The 15,754-nt window shown below is 56.7% G+C and overlaps 1 protein-coding gene across 1 annotated transcript in view; it reads right to left on the bottom strand.

Annotated features, from left to right (window-relative positions):
* Window positions 1-15,754, bottom strand: part of FAIM2 (Fas apoptotic inhibitory molecule 2) — a 30,363-nt gene that overhangs the window by 10,449 nt on the left and 4,160 nt on the right. The window contains exons 3-11 of the mRNA XM_007107480.2: window positions 13,419-13,522; window positions 12,936-13,000; window positions 12,424-12,477; window positions 6,377-6,427; window positions 6,002-6,041; window positions 5,469-5,506; window positions 4,825-4,912; window positions 4,441-4,536; window positions 2,702-2,755 (exon numbers count right to left, since the gene is read on the bottom strand). Coding sequence (XP_007107542.1) covers window positions 2,702-2,755; window positions 4,441-4,536; window positions 4,825-4,912; window positions 5,469-5,506; window positions 6,002-6,041; window positions 6,377-6,427; window positions 12,424-12,477; window positions 12,936-13,000; window positions 13,419-13,522 — 590 coding nt within the window. The remainder of the gene's footprint in view (window positions 1-2,701; window positions 2,756-4,440; window positions 4,537-4,824; window positions 4,913-5,468; window positions 5,507-6,001; window positions 6,042-6,376; window positions 6,428-12,423; window positions 12,478-12,935; window positions 13,001-13,418; window positions 13,523-15,754) is intronic.

Genomic DNA, 15,754 nt, shown 5'->3' on the forward strand with positions numbered 1-15,754 from the left:
ATGGCCGCTGAGCCTGCGCGTCCGGAGCCTGTGCTCCGCAACGGGAGAGGCCACAACAGTGAGAGGCCCGCGTACCGCAAAAAAAAAAAAAAAAAAAAAAATTGCTGCTGAGAGTTGAGCAAGATAAGGACTGAGAAACGACTGCTGGATTCGGTCACAGGGAGGCCATTGTGGACCTTGGAGAGAGCATTTTTAAGAGGGTAAGAGAGAATGGGAGAAGGACTGAGTAGAGAGAAGGGAGGAAGGGAGGAGAGGAATTGGAGAGAGTGTAGATTCCATTTTAAGGAGCTTTGCTCTAATTGGGGGGGCTAGAGGGAGATGTGGGTTAAGAGTGTTTTGTGTGTTGCTGTTTTTTCAGTTGGGAGAAATTACAGCCTGTTTCTATGCAGATGGAAATAATCCAGTAGAGAGGGCAATACTGATGGTGCGAGAGAGGGAGGGGGAACATTGCTGGACAGATCACCCCAGCCTCTCCCCACTTCAAGCCAATAGAAGTTGTCCTCTTTGAGGGGGACGATGGGGGTTCTGGCAATGGCACCAGGCTGGGCACAGGACACCTGGGTCCTGTCCTAAATCTGCCCCTTACTGGAGGTGGGACCCTGTGCCAGCCCCTTAACACCCGGGACTTCGAATGTGGAAAGCGGGTCTTCACGTGTAGAAAGCAGGTCTAACAGCAGCACTACCTCCCTCCCTGGGTTGTGATGGAGATCCAGTGAGGTAATAGGTGTGAAAGTGCTTTGTAAAATGTAAAGGGTGGAACAGATGGTTGGGATTATTTTTATTATTCTAATAATGCAAGGGATTATTAAACAAATTTAAAGGATTACTGTTCATCCAACCCGACTTGTACACACAGCCTCCCCGCATAGCTGACACACATGCTGTGTCCTGATCAGCGCGAAGCCAAGTAAACTCCCTGACCCTCCATCAGCGCTCGCCCTCCTCCCACTCTGCCCGGCACGGACCCCTCTTCTTCCATTTGTCCCTGGCAAACGCTGTCCTCTGAGGCCTCCCCAGTCTCCCTCCCCTCAGTCTGACCCTCCTTCCTTTCCTCCTAGCTGACACCCCCCCACCCCAACCTTTTCATCAAAATTTGTCTTTAGCAGGTACTGTGTGGAGGAAAGAGTGCTGATCAGGAGCCAGAGAAGTTAGTGTCGTAGGATAATCAACCATCCTGGTTTGCCCAACCTTGGAGTTCCTAGGGGGTTCCCCCAAGAAGTGAGACTTTCAGTGCTAAAACTGGGAAAGTTCTGGGTAAACTGGGATAAGTTGGTCACCCTAGTCTTGACCAAGGCCAATCACACTTAGTTGATTTACCATTATCTTGCAGGGAAACCTTAGAAAAATCACTTAACTTCTTTGGGGTTAAGTTTTCTCCTCTCTAAAATGAGAGGCTTGAAGTTTCACTAGACCCCTTGTTCCTGCCCAGCCCTCAGCTTCTGAGCCAGGAGGCCATTTACTCCATAGATATTTACTGAGTGTCAATATGTGCCATGCACTGTGCTCTTCCTGCTGACTGTGGCATCCTGGGCACATAGCACACACCTCACACATTGTAGGTGCTCAATAAAGACCTGTGGAAATGAATGAATGAATCTACCACACCCCCATTCCTGGCTCAATCCCTCTCCACACCCCCAAAGTCTCTGCTCATAGCTCTGACCCCCTATTTTCCCCCCATCTCTGCTCCCCCACTCTGTCAGCCATAAGCCTCTGGAACCTGTGATTAAGCCCAGAACTCTGACCAGACTGAGTTGAGCTGAAAACACCAGTGATGGAGAGGAGAGTCTGGTCACTGCTCCCGCTGGCAGTGGATGTTTACCTTGGATGCCACCCCACCCCGCAAGAAGATGTCACCAACACACGCTTGCCCTGGAGCACCACCACATTCAGGTGCTGGGAGCCCACTCAGCAAAGGGCCTGTGTTGGGCTGCTCTAGGCAGACATCTGCCCCTGGTCACCTTCCATCTCCTGGGCATCTGCCTCCAGCCACCCCACTCCCTTCCCCACCTAGCCTCAGACCCTGAGTGGGGCTCTGGGGCCATCTGCGCAGATTCCCAGTCTAACCCTCCACTTCCTAGGATGCTGTCTGCAAGTCATTTAAAGTCTCTGAGCTTCAGGCTCCTCATCTTAATCTGAGAACAATAGAACCTAGTTTATAGAGTTACGGTGAGGATTCAGTATGTGTGCAGAGCTTGCTGTGGGAGAAGCAAGTGCTCAATAAATACCAGCTATCATTGTTATCATAACCATAATCATCATCATTAACACTCTCAGCTTGGTGAGGACAGCCAAGGACAAGCTCAATCTAAGTGCATCTGTCACAGGGTACCAGGAATCTCCCTTGCTCCAAGAAGCTTTCCCAGATTACTCCCAGCAGAGCAAGGACTAATTTAGTCCATGTGGCTGGGACACCCTCACTCTCCCACCCCCACAAGCAGCACTGAACCTCCCCAGGAGCCAGGGGTACCTCTTCCCAGCTCTGTCTAAAGCGTCAATCCTGTTGTTACGACCTTCCTTGCCCCTCTGCCCAGGTCAGCTGGTCTGTCTTAGAGACCTGAGCCGCACTGAGCCCCTCTGCGCCCACTGGTACTTCACAAGGGTTCAGAGAAGACGACTATGAGGAAGATAGGGATGGTGGAGGGGCCTGAGGAGATGGTGGGAGGCTGAGAAGGCAGGGCCCCCAGGAGGCCGCACTCACCAATGTAAACACTCCTGCTCCCAGCACGGCATACACTGCATGGAGCCAGGGCACCTGCAGGGCAGACAAAAAATGGGCTCAAGGATGGCGAGATGGACAGTGCGGCAGAGGGGCAGGGAGAAGGGATCAGTCCGAGAATGGAGGGTGTGGCACAGACCTCCCCAGTGGGGGCCCTCTCTCACCCCCTCAAACCCAGCCCCAGACTGAGAGGTCCTTAATCCTCTGCATGCTCACGGTGGGTGGGGGAGCCCCAGGGTAACAGCGATCATGGAGGGCTGGAAGGGGATGTCCAGACGGGCCAGCACTTCTTTCCTCCACACACAGCCCCAGGCTCAGGCTGGCCCAGGGTGACTCATCCTATGGGGTCCCTGCCATCCTCCCAGCCTGGGTCTGGCCTGAGGCTGCGCCCTTCTCCCAGTGTGGACTCATCCCTGTGCTGTCTGTCCCCATGTCGGGAGCTTCCTGGCTCTGCCTGTGTGGGTAAAGGGGCTCAGGTAGAAGGGGACAAAGACTTAGGCCCAGGGGTTGGGGGGGCATCTGGCATCCCTGCCAGCTGTGCTTGATGGGATTGCCTGCAGAGGCTGGAACAGCACCCCTTCCCAACCTCTGCTCCCCCCAGGCCTCAGGGGCACCCAGCTGAGTGCGGAAACCTTGCAAGAGGTGCCAAACCAGCCGTGCCCTCTGAAGAGCCTTCCCCCAGAAGATTCCTGGAAACATAGGCATTCCATCAGCCTGACCCGGGTCAATAAAGGGTTCTTTGACGCTCTGGGGCCCCTTCCTGTACCCCGCCCCCGCCCCCATCCTAGATACACAGAGGGCTCCCAGGCCAGCTCCGACTCCTCCCTTCGTCAACAGGATCCTGGGAAGAACCAAGGAAATGCCAGAACCAATCCTGACGTTCTGGACTGGGAGGCAATAACCTGGGGCTGGGCAGGATGGGGTAGGGAAGGGGAGCGAGGAATACTGCTCTCAGCCTGGCAGAAAAGGGGCAGTGGGGGACCCCCGTACTAGAGGTAGCTAAGAGGAGCCCGCGACAGGTACAAGCCCTGAGCCCTCAGCAGGGGTCCAACAGCTGCTCTCTTGGGTTCACAGGGTTCAAACCCCCTCCTGTGATGCCGTCAGTCTGCCCCTTCTCCACCTGCAGCAGCCTGAGTGCCTGGAATGGGTCACTGAGCCCTGAGCAGTCTTAGTGGGATTTCCCAGGCAGGCCGGACACTTCTTAAAGAGCTGAGATTCAGCTGTCCCCATGGACACCCTCATGGGGCAGGGGTATGCTCGGAGCCCCACTGTCCCCTTTCCCGCCTGCCTGGACAGCCAGATCCTGCCTCTCTGGACTTGACTGATCCTCCAAGAGTCCCAGGAAGCCCTTCCTCAGGGCCCCTCTGGGCCTGGTGGCCCCGTGGAGCTCCGGAGCCCCCTCCCCAGCCTAGGGTTTAAATGATCCGAGCCCTCCCCCTCAGCCTCACCTCCCCCCTAGTGGAGAAGATGGGAAAGGTGAAGCGGATGTGGCTTGTGGAGCGGGCAGGTGCCCAGACCTGTCAAGAAAAGCCTCGCTTCGTTGTTTGCTTACACTGCCAACCAGCCCAGGGCAGGTGCCAGGAGGGCCAGGACAGGATGGCAGGTTGTGAGCCCTTGGCTCCCGGCCTTCCCTGGAGGGTGTAGGAGGAAACAGCACCCTCAGGCCAGCAGTCCCACCCCCTCCATCCCCATGGGGCCGGCTGGGAGCCCTGGAGACTCACATATTGGAAGGGCAGGAGGATGGCCAGGATGAGCCCACTGAAGAAGAGAGTCATGAGCAGCACGAAGAGCACACCCTGGCAGGACGTGAAGTCAAACTGCAGGGATGGGACGGGCGTCAGCTGCCGGGCCCTCAGGCCTGCACAGAGCGGCTTGGCGTTCCTGGGGGCCCCGGCTGGGCAGCGTGCAGGCCAGAAGGCCGAGGCCTCGGCAGCAGGCCACCTTCCTGTGCTCACCCCAGAACCTGGCGTTCCTCCCCCTCCCATCCCAGGTGGCCTCCCCAGACACTACTCATGCCTTTTACCTCCCCCAGCTGGGGAATCCAAGCTTGGGCCCCCCGACCGCCCCCCGCCAACCTTCCTCGGCCCGAAGGCCCCAGGGCTGACCTTGGTCTGGAAGCTAAAGACGGTGACCGAGAGGCAGACGAGGGCCGTGATGCCCAAGCACAGCAGCACAGATGTGGTGTTGTAGTAGCTGCAGGACGGGCAGGCCAGGGGGTTGGCTTCGGGGCAGGGCTTCTGGTCTCCGCTTGCCCTCCTCCCAGGTCCTCCCCTTCTGCCAGGACCTGATCCCACGACTTCTGGCCCACAGCCTCTCCCCTTTCCCAGGATCCCCCTTCTCTCTGCCTCCTCATCCTTTCTACTGGGACCCACCCTCCCCAACATGCACACACTCAAAATCCTGTTAGAAGGATCTTGAAGAGGTGGAAATGGGGGTGGGGAGGGGTGTGTGCGGGTGCCTGGAGGTGGCTTATAGGGAACTGTGTGATCATGAACCTGGGGTCTTTTCAGCTGCAGCTTGAGAGGTGTCACCTTGCTCTCCTCCGTTTCCCACCCCCACCCACCAGCCTGGCCAGTTCCTGGAGGCAGAGTGCAGGAGGAGCGGGCTCAAAGCCAACATCTCCTGCCTGCCTGAACGCCCACCCCCCCTCCACCCCACCCCACCCCCGTCCAAACGCTCCCCGGAAGGACTGTGCTTGGGGCAGCTCCCCTCGGGGTGTGGCCAGCCCCCTTCCGCCTGGCCCCTTTACCTGGACAACATCCCAGTGAGGTAGGCCATGGACAGGGTCTGAAAGGAGAAGCAGGATGAGGGAATGCTGGGGGCCCAGACACCTTCAAGGGCCAGCCTGGGTCTCCACCCCTTGTGCGTACCCCTCAACTCTGAGTCTGCTTTGCTCACACACACATTTACCTCCAGGATTTCTCCCGGTGAAGGAGGTCCCAGCTGTCCCTTTCTTTTTTCTGCAGCCCTGCTTGTCCCCCTTTCTAAGATTCACACCCCCACCCCCGGCTCTTGTTATCCATAGCTCTAGGAGTCCCCATACAAACCTCTTAAAAACAAAATCACAATGGAAAGAGAGAGTGGATGGAGTGGGGAGAGAAAGGCCATTTGGAAAGAGAGGGTGGGGTGTCTTTGCAGAAGGATTGGGGCGAAAATACCCCTGCCACCCCCAGTGACCTCACATCGGCTATCTCCAACTCCTAGCCCTCGAAGCTCACCCTTCAACCCTCCTCCCTCCATCCCCACTCAGCATCTGTCCCCAGACACTCCCACATCACTTACAAAGATGGTCAGGAGGATCAGGTTCCAGGGGAAATGCCTCCTGTAAGGCAAGACACCGAGTTCAGAGGGGAGTGGGGGCGGTGCCTGCAGCACAGGCTGGGTCATGCTGTACGAGGGCTCTCCGACAAACTCATCCCCGCTCCTCGGAGCTTCTTCCTTCAGCCACATCCCCATGTGCCCCCATCTATGCCTTCACCCTCCCCCCACCTCTGAGGTGCCAAGTAAAGGAGGGAGGGGCAGGCCTGCTTGATGGAGCCCAGAGAAGGATGGGGCCCTCTTAGGGGTGCACTGGCGGCAAGCAGGCCTGGGGCCAGAACTTCCAAGACCCTGCTCATGTTCCCACAAGCCATGTTGCTCCTCAAGCCACCATCATACCTGGGTCCAGAACAGCAGGCCAGGGTCAGGTAGGTCGCAAAGAAGACAGCGCTGTGAGAGACAGGTGGATGGGAGAACTGGCCCTCCCCGAAGGCCCTCCCCCCAGTCCCCTGCTCGTTCCACTCTCTGCCACCCCTGCCCACAGGGCATCAAGCAGGGTGCCACGGGCCAGGGGCAGGGGTTGGTTAAGCGCATGATCATCTTAGAACCTCGCAATGGGCAGGGTGATGGTATAGTTCCAAAAGAAAGGAAGGGGAATAAGATGAGCCTGCTTCTAGAAATACTGAATCTTGGGTGCCATGTGATAGCTAACCACCCGGTGCAAAGTGGTTCCCCCCAGACAATATCTTATTACTTATATATATTTTGAAAAGCTCATATACAGTGTTCTCTATATGCCAGGCAGAGAGCTACATGCTTTATGAGTATTAGCTAATATAATCCTCATATCTTCTCTATGAAGCACGTTCTTCACTTCATAACTGAGGCACAGTGAGCAGGTGAGTTGTCCAAGGTCATACGGCTACCACATGGCAGAGGCAGGGTTAGAACACAGGCATTCTCCTTCAGCGTCCTAGCTTATAACCACTACCCCACACTGCCTCCTTTAGGCCTTTCCCTGGCCCTGTCACTACGTACAATGATCTTGTCTGTCCTGTCAGCACCTGGCACAGCAAGAAGTACCTGTGGCATGAATTTCTGGATCAGGTGGCCGTATCCATTGGGAGACTGGCAGGAAGCTCAGGGGGAACCCAGAGACAGGGGTCGAGGACTAAGGATTTTCTGGAGAGCAGTGGAGGTGGAGGCCAGTCCAGGAGGTGAGACATGAGGGCTGAAGACCCAAGGGTGGCGTATGCTCATGTCTACCTAGATTGGTGCCAACACCAATGCATGGCCTCCAGCTCTCAGTGTGCCCTCAACACATGGCACCTGTCATCCTTCCTCATCTCCCTCCTCGGTTCTCTCACCCATCCCCTACAGCAAAAAATGCCAACCATCCTCCTTCATCTGCAAACCTCCCAGGCTGCCTCACTCTCCTGCCTGGTCTGGCCTGATGTGTCCCAGAAAGATTCGAGATGAGGTGGGGCTCCACTGGCTCCCAGCCTGCCGCCTGCAAACATCGTGTCATGCATCTATGTGTCCTTCCTCCTGTCCCTCCTCCCGTCCCAGGTGAATCCGCCCAAGCCTCTGGGTCCCACACCCTCAACTGCCCTGCCATCGACTGCTACATCTTCTCCCTCACAAACCTCCTCAGATGTTCTCCATCTTTAACCAACATCTTTCCCGGCTCCAGCTACTGTCACTTTATCCAACCTCACAGCCAAGCTTCTTGAAAAAGTTGTCTCCACTCACGGCACCTTCTCCATCTCACAATTACTCCTCAACTTAACAAACCAGCCCCTGTCCCACTTAATGAGAGCTGGCTTTGCCACATCACTATGACCTTGTTGAGTCCAACTGACACTTGTCCATCCTTATCTGACCTGGACATGCTGACATCTGATCTCTCTCATTGTTTCCCTGTTTCCACAATGACACAGCCTTGGGTCCCCTCCTACCTCCCTGGTCACTCCTTCTCCATCTCCTTCAGCACAGGGTCTCTCCCATCAGACTGTCTCCCTTCATGATCCTCTTGGGTGGGCTCACTCATTCCTAGGACTCCCTTTATCAGGCAGATGCTCATGACTCACACACCATATTTCTGATCTAGAATTTCCTTCTCAACCTCAGACCTGAATAACCAACTGCCTACTGGGCAAACACGGCTGTTCAGAAACATGCCAAATTCAGCAGGTTAGAGCCGAACTTGCCCTCTTCCTTGCCCCTTCTCCTGCATCCCCTATTGCAGAGGATGTCATGCAGCCTCCGAGTCACCCAACCAGCAACCTCGGTCAGCCTTGACTCTCACCCTGCCATGCCCAACTAATCACTTGGACCTGTTGATCCTCTACCCAGGCAGTTCTCACATCTGTTCCCTTCTCTCCATCCCCACGACCACCCTTTTGGGTCGGGTCATCTCTGTCTATCTGGTCCTTCTGCCTCCAGCCCTGCCTTCCACTCTCCAAGCTATAGGCAGATCCCAACATGTGACTCTCCTGTTTAAAATTCCAAAGACCTGGTGATGCCCTGCGTGATCCGCCCCCGCCTACCTCTCCAGCCCATCCCACACCGCACTCCGCCCCTCCGTCTACCCTCTCATTGCCCTCTGCACCCTCACGGTGTGCCCACCACTCTCTGCCCCTGCTGGAAAGGACTGACTGACGAGGATACCTGGGGCTGAGGTTGGAGGGGCTTCCTCTGTGCACCACGGACATAACTCAACCAAAGCCTGCACCCCACACCCCACGGGTCTGCTCATCTGATCCCCACCCAGATGTGGCATCTGGAACAACCTATCGTCCAACCCAGGGCCCGGCACGGGTTAGGCGATCTTTAAATATTTCTGGATGAAATGTGAAAGCACAGGCAATGTAGGGGTTGAGACAAGCCTATTGGATTTGGTACATAGGAGCCCTCCATCTTCACCCTCTCCTATTCTTCAGTGGTTCTCAAATGATGCATCACTGCTGTCACAGTGATGGAGGGGTTCTCAGTGCCAGGGCCAGGGCTGCAGGCCATGCTGCTCCATGAGGAACAGTAGAGTCGTCCTGCCCCAGTTGTTAAGAAATACCCCAGCATCTGCTCTCTTTTGGTCTCCCTTGAGTCACCAGTCACTTTGACTACAGTAACAATAATAATAATACCCTTGTCTATGTGTACCCTGGGTGTGGGGCCTGTCTCCCTGGCCAGACTGGAAGCTTCCTGAGGGCAGGGCCCAGCCTCCTTTTCTCCCTGGTCCAGAGCTCCTCAACCCTCAAAACGAGTAGTCAGGAGGACCGGCAGAGGGACGGACGACCTGGAGCGTATGGGGCGGTTTGGGAGCCTGACCCTCGCATTTCACAGCCCAGCTCTGCCACCACTATCTCGTGTGACCTTGAACAGCTACCTAATTGCAGAGCTCCAGCTTCCTGCTTTGTAAAACGGGAATACTGGTACCAACTCCCTGGGCTGTAGCGAGGACTGAATGAGAGCATGCAGTCCAGCCTTGAGCACAGAGCCTGGCACTGGGTAGGGACCTGAAGATGGGAGTTGTTATTATTATAACTAGAACTTGGCTAACTGACAGCTTCCTGGAGAGGCTCGGACCTACCTCCCCCAAGTCTGGTCTCACACTTTTCCTCCTCTGTCCGGTCCCCGCACCTCCGCCCCACAGCCCTTACTCCTCCCCCGCACGGTAGGGAGGCCCGCAGTTCCCGCTGCCAAGGCTCAGACAGAGCAATCAGACAATAAGGCGAGAGCCCACTGAGGGAGATGATTGGGGCCTGGAGAAAGCGTGGGCTGGGGGGAGGGGGGTGGTGCTGGAAGGCTGCCATCCCAGGGAGCCAAGAATAAGTCACAGAAGAAGTGAAAGACAGACTTGCTTGTCAGAGCCTGGGCCCCAGGGCCTGAGCTAGAGCCGTGGTCTGTTTACAAAATGTCAAGACCGAGGCACGAGGCTCAGGTGGAGGCCAGGGTCCAAACCCAGCGTCCTCCCTCAACTTATGATGCTCCAGGACCAGTCCCAGGCTGTGGGGAGGCAGCAGAGCATGGAGGGGAAGTGCACAAGCTTCTCAATCAGAAAGACAGGGTTCAATCCTGGCTCTGCTGCTTAGGAAGCAACATCTCTCTGAGCCTCGGTTTCCTCATGTATAAAATGGGGATAATTACAGTATCTGCCTCGTAGCGTTGCTGTTAAGGATCAAATGAAGAATATCCGCAAATCACATGGCACAGTGCCATGTTTTATTCTTACTGCTATTAAGGGCTTGGTATTTGGAGGACGTGAGACCCACTAGGTGTCAGACCTGCTAGGTCTCAGATCCAGAGGCAGACTCAGGACTGGATAGCCACGTGAGGAGGGGGCAGGGTGGGGCAGAGCAACAGGCTGGCTTTCTAGAGAACAGGGCAGCATCTTGGTGGTGAATTCCCAAGCACCTTTAAGGCTTTACGATGCTCCATGGAAAGCACACGGTCCATGCCCACTCCCGACTTCTCTCCACACCCACCCACCCCTGAGTCTGAGACAGCATCTGTTTTCTGCCTGGAGATGTTGAGGAGGAAGGACCTCTCAACCATTCAGAGGTCAAATTCTCACACCATCCTCAGTGGGGTGGACTCTGCCCTCAATTCTAGAGCCTGCTTATTCTTGGACTGTCCCCCTGCCACCATCTGCTTAGGGCACAGAGTCCCAAAGACCCTCCGGCAGGAGGCCTGATGAGGGGCCTGCGGACCGCATTCCCGAGGTGGCAGGGCGCAGAGGCTGCCAGGCGGTGCTGACGTGCCGGGAGCCACGCCAACCCACCATGGGGGCTGGCCGGGGTGGCAGTCCCTGGGGCCTCATGAGCTTTAGCCTACAGTGCCCCCAGTCCCCCAAGACGCCCGCCTCCCTGCCTGGTCTGCAGACAGGTCCTCTGTCCTGTGCCCTAAAAAAGGCTCTGGGCGTGAATGTCTCCTCCCCTGGGACCCCCAACCTGGCTGAGCTTCTCCTCCACTCCTCCGCTCCTCTGGGGAGCCCCAGAGGCCAGGATGTCTCCTTCCTGTCAGCCTTTGGCTGGCTTCTGTTAACTGGAGGCCCACTCTGGAACTGTTCTGGGCTCCGGTGGTCCAGGAGGCTCTGGGCTGAGCTTACATTCCCACCAGATCCCCATCCAGGAACAGGCCTGGGACAGCTGTAGCGTGCAAGCTCCTTGGGCGGACATTCAGAGCCTCCACCCCAGAAAGCCTCGCTGCTCTCTGGGATGTCCCGATTCCCCTCACGGAGCCTTGCAGTGCTCCGCCAGCCTGGTCCCTAATGTACCCAATGTACCACGTGCGCTCCCACTCCCATGCTTTTGTTTAAGTCACCCCAGTCCCCAGGCCTCTTGGCTCATCCTTTGAGGCGCACCCGCTGACATGGACTGAGGGCTCCCCCTCCTCTGAATGCTGCTCTTTCACAGGCTGCCTTGTATGCCCACTACCTTCCCCTGCAGAGGCCTCCTCCCCACCAGCTCCAGTTCTGGCCTGGGCTCACAGTGGGTGCTGAAGGAGACTTTGCTGACAGTAGTTCTGCTTTGAACAGGGTGGTCTGGCCTGGAAGTATCCAGAATGGCTCCTTAATTGCCTACATAGGAGGGTCAGAATAACCTCTCAAGTTACCTGCCATGCTCCTTAAAGAGTATAGGACAAGCAGGAGCCAACTGCTCGAGGGGAAGGGAGTCTGCCAAGCAGAGGGATTAAGAGTACAAGCCTCGGGCTTCCCTGGTGGCGCAGTGGTTGAGAGTCCGCCTGCCGATGCAGGGGACACGGGTTCGTGCCCCGGGCTGGCCACATGCCGCGGAGCGGCTGGGCCCGTGAGCCATGGCCGCTGAGCCTGCGCGTCCGGAGCCTGTGCTCTGCAACGGGAGAGGCCACAACAGGGAGAGGCCCGCGTACCGCGAAAAAAAAAAAAAAAAAAGAGTACAAGCCTCAACCTGAATCTTGGGTTTGAATCCCAGCTCTACCACTGCCTACCTGTGTGACCTTGGGCAAATTACTCAACCTCTCTGAGACTTAGTTTTCTGAGGAGTGAATGCAACACTGCACATCAAGCACGTAGAACAATGCCCAGCCCTTATTAGGCACTTTATAAATGGTAGCTCTTATGATTAATAATTCACAAGCATTAATAACAATTATGTTAATATTGAGTAGCAACATTATCATTAGTGTGGGCCAAGGTGTCCCAGCCCCCCTTCTCCTCCAGGCCAAGGTCTGGGTCTCCCTAGCCATGACCCCAGTTCCACCCTTCCCTCCTTGTGCAGGCACCAGAACCAACGCCCATCTCCTCCCCTCCCCCTCAGCTCTAAACACCCCAGAAGGCCCCTTCTGGCCATGCTCTTGTGAGGCAGTTCCTATGGGATGGGGAGAGGTCATGGGCTGGGATTCTGTCAGCGGAGATTTCCCACCTTAGCTGCGGAGGGTGTTCTGGGAAGGGGCCTGGGTATACTTACTAGGATGCCCAGTACCAGCCTGGGTTGGCCTGGACATAGTCCTTAACGGGGTCACTGCAGAGAAGGGAGGGAGAGAGAATCAGAATTTACCCTCTGTCTCCATTTCTGATTCAACATCTGCACCTGCCCACCCCACCCCGCCCGCCAGTTCGCAGGACTCAAGAGGAAGAAAGGAGAGACCACACCCCTGGTGGGGGATGGAGCTCCAGCCACAGTCTCCCAGTCTCCAGCTGAGACTCAGATGTGCCCAGGTGTAGGGCTGCTGCATCTGAGAGGAACGACTGCTTCACAGACACCTGCAGGCCCAGAAAGCACGGGGCCACCCCTTGCTGGACGGAGGACCCCTCCCTGTGCACGGTCTAAGGTTCTTCCCAGCATGAGGTGGGCCGCTGCCCTGCACCAACATCTTCAGGCAGACGGTTCTAAGAACAGTCTGACTCTGGACCCTCCTCCCCAGGCGGAGACCTGGCGCCACCACCCGTGGAACGTGCTGGTCCACACAGCCAACTCACCAGAAGGTAAAGAGAGCCACGACACCCAAGGTCACCAGCAGCTGGATCAGCAGAATGGTATAGACCTGGGGGTGGGAGGGGGTTCTGCTCAGCTTGGGGGGCCCTGTTGGAGGCCAGGGAGGCTCAGGCCCCCAGCAAGGCTCAGGGAGACCCCAACTTCCTGGCGACTCAATCTACCCTCCAGACCCTCATCCTGGGCTTTCCACCCTCCTTCTTAGGGGGCATCGGAATGAATCCAGGACAAGGCGAAAGGACAGCAAAGACGCTCCAGAGCCCACACCCATGGGATCTGGAGAGAAGTGACCATGTGCTCAGCCGCAGCAGGGGGCAGTGGGTACCCCAACTTCCCAGTAGGTGCCGTCAGCTGGGATCACAAGGTTGGGGAGAGGGATGGCCTCTGGGCAGGAGACTGGGCCAGCGGCTTCTCGAGAGGCTCCCCCCCACACAGCTTGCCAGTCTGGGAGAGTCAGGGGAGGCAGTTACCTTCCTGATGAAGACTCTGCGAACGTTCTGGTCGTCCCAACTGAAGGTGGTGAAGAGCTCATGGTCTCCAGTGGGGAAACCACTCTCATAGCTAGAGCTGCTGCCTGGGTGGGCATATGGGGAGGGCCATGAGCGCCCCCACACACATAACACCACCCCCAACGGCTCAGAGCGACCTTTGATCAGACTGCCTTTCTGGACCAGGCAAAGCCCTTCTCTCCAGCCCCATTGTCAAACCTCCTCCTGCCCCACCCCATCCCATCCCACAGGGATCCCAGATCTCTCCCAGGTTGCCCCTCACCTTTCCTGTTCCGGGTCTGAGAAGGAACTGTCATCTCCCCTTCCCACCCCAAGCGGGGGCTCCCTGGGGCCCAAGCTCTGTCATACCAATGTGGCCCTTCTCTCTTGTGCCCCCCATCCCCCTTCCTGGACATTCTGGCTCCGCTGTGGCTGAGAATCAGAGAAGGACAGCCACTTCCCCGGGGCTACTTCGCACATCCCAGAGTCAAAGGTCCTACCCAGGCTTGCTCTGAGGCCCCAGGGGTGGGAACTGGGGACTCGAAGGTGGGGTGGACCTGCTGGCGCTCCAGCTGGGAACCAGAGCTGGGGGGAGGCTGGAGGGGAAATAGAGCCAGGACAAGGGCAAGAAGTGGCATGTGGGTGTGGGTGAAGTGTGGGGGCCTGGTCCCAGAACTCAGGCTTTTGGAAGAGCATGGGCTCTGTAAGCAAACACATGGATCCCTCCCCAAGACTGACTAGTTGTGTGACCTCAAGCAAGTCACCAGCCTTCTTTGTCTCTTTTGTGATGTGGGTTGGTGATACCCACCTCATGGGGATGAAACGAGATAAAAGTGAAAGCTCTGTGCCTGATGCTGACGGCACCACCCTCTCTCTTTCATCCCTCGTCTGGGTCATTCCTAAGGCCTCAGACATGTCCACTCTGCTCTCCACCATCCCTGCCAGTTCTCCATGACCTTCCCCTCCACAGTAATAGCCTGTCTTGGTCTTTCAAATCTGACCTCGGCACTGTCTCGCTTCAAACTCTTTGATGGCTCCTCACTGCCTTTTACTCAAGTTCAAGTTCCTTAACAAAGCCTCCTCAGCCTCCCACGAGCCCTCCAGCCCCACTGCACACTACTCCCTTCTACTTTCCTCCAGCCTGACTATATTTTTTTCAGCAATGTGCTCTCCTGCCTCTGGGCCCCTGCACATTCTTTCTTTCAGCCTTGGACACTCATTTTCCCACCTCTTCACCAAGCTAATACATGCCATCCTTCAGGACTCCCCTCATGGATACCCCTTCCTCCAGGAAGTCTTCCCTGACTGTCAGACGGGTTAGCTGAACTGCCAAGGCCTCCATCACTGCCTTTCACCATGTGGTAATCATCCATTTACTTGTCTACACTGTCAGCTCTGTGAGGGAAGGGCTTGCAAATCAACGCATCCCCAGAAATTAGCTCAGTGCCAGACACGGTGCCTGGTGCGCGCTTAGTAAATGTTTGTCACATGCTGACTGAAATGAGCTTCCTTCCTCTGCCCTGACAGTTCGTTGGAAAACATTCCTTAAGGCAGCCAGTCCTGGCAACCAGGATATGGGAAATGAGGAAGGGGGAGGGAGGTGGACCCACTGCCAACCTGGGGCTTGGAGACCCTAAACCTCTTATCCTTCACTCCTTCATGTTCTGTCCACATCCCCCACCAAAGACCAAATGGCCAGGCCACAGAGGGGGATAAAAGGAGAGAAAAAGCAGTCCTGTGGGTGTCAGGGGCAGGAGGAAGGGCTTCCATGAACACCAGACCTTCAGAGGCCCTCCAGTAGGTCACGGTGGGGTGGGTCTGCTTGGGTCTGGGCTGAGGGGCTTTGTGGTGGGAGTTGTGGACCATGGTGGCCGCTCCTTGTGAGTAGAGACTGTCTGAGGCATTGTCCCCGGGATCCCTTCTAGAATTCTGCTGGGGGGGGGGGTGGGGTGACAAGGTGGGGGAGGGGGTCGAGGGGGCTGAGGAAGACTTCCTTGCAGCTTGCGGGAGCTGTACGTCCCCAGCCCTGAGGCAAAGCTCCCACAGGCTGCCACACCGAACAGAGGGCCCCCCACCAGCCGCGATTCTTAGTCTGCAAGGAGCTGGCGTCAGCCCGGGTGGGTCGGCCTAGGAATTGTGCCTGGGAGTGAGGGACGCTATGGCTGGCATCCACACACTTTCCCCACATCGTGCTCTCCCGCCCCCAGTTAAGGCCTGGGGGAGGGTAGAGAGACAAGGAGAGTGATGGGTGAAGTGGATCCTCAGGCCCCCGCCCTAAACAACCCTGGGGCCTCCATGGGGACAGGTTTCAGATCAGC

The sequence above is a fragment of the Physeter macrocephalus genome, chromosome 6 (genome assembly GCF_002837175.3).
Source record: "Physeter macrocephalus isolate SW-GA chromosome 6, ASM283717v5, whole genome shotgun sequence".
Lineage (NCBI taxonomy): Eukaryota > Metazoa > Chordata > Mammalia > Artiodactyla > Physeteridae > Physeter > Physeter macrocephalus.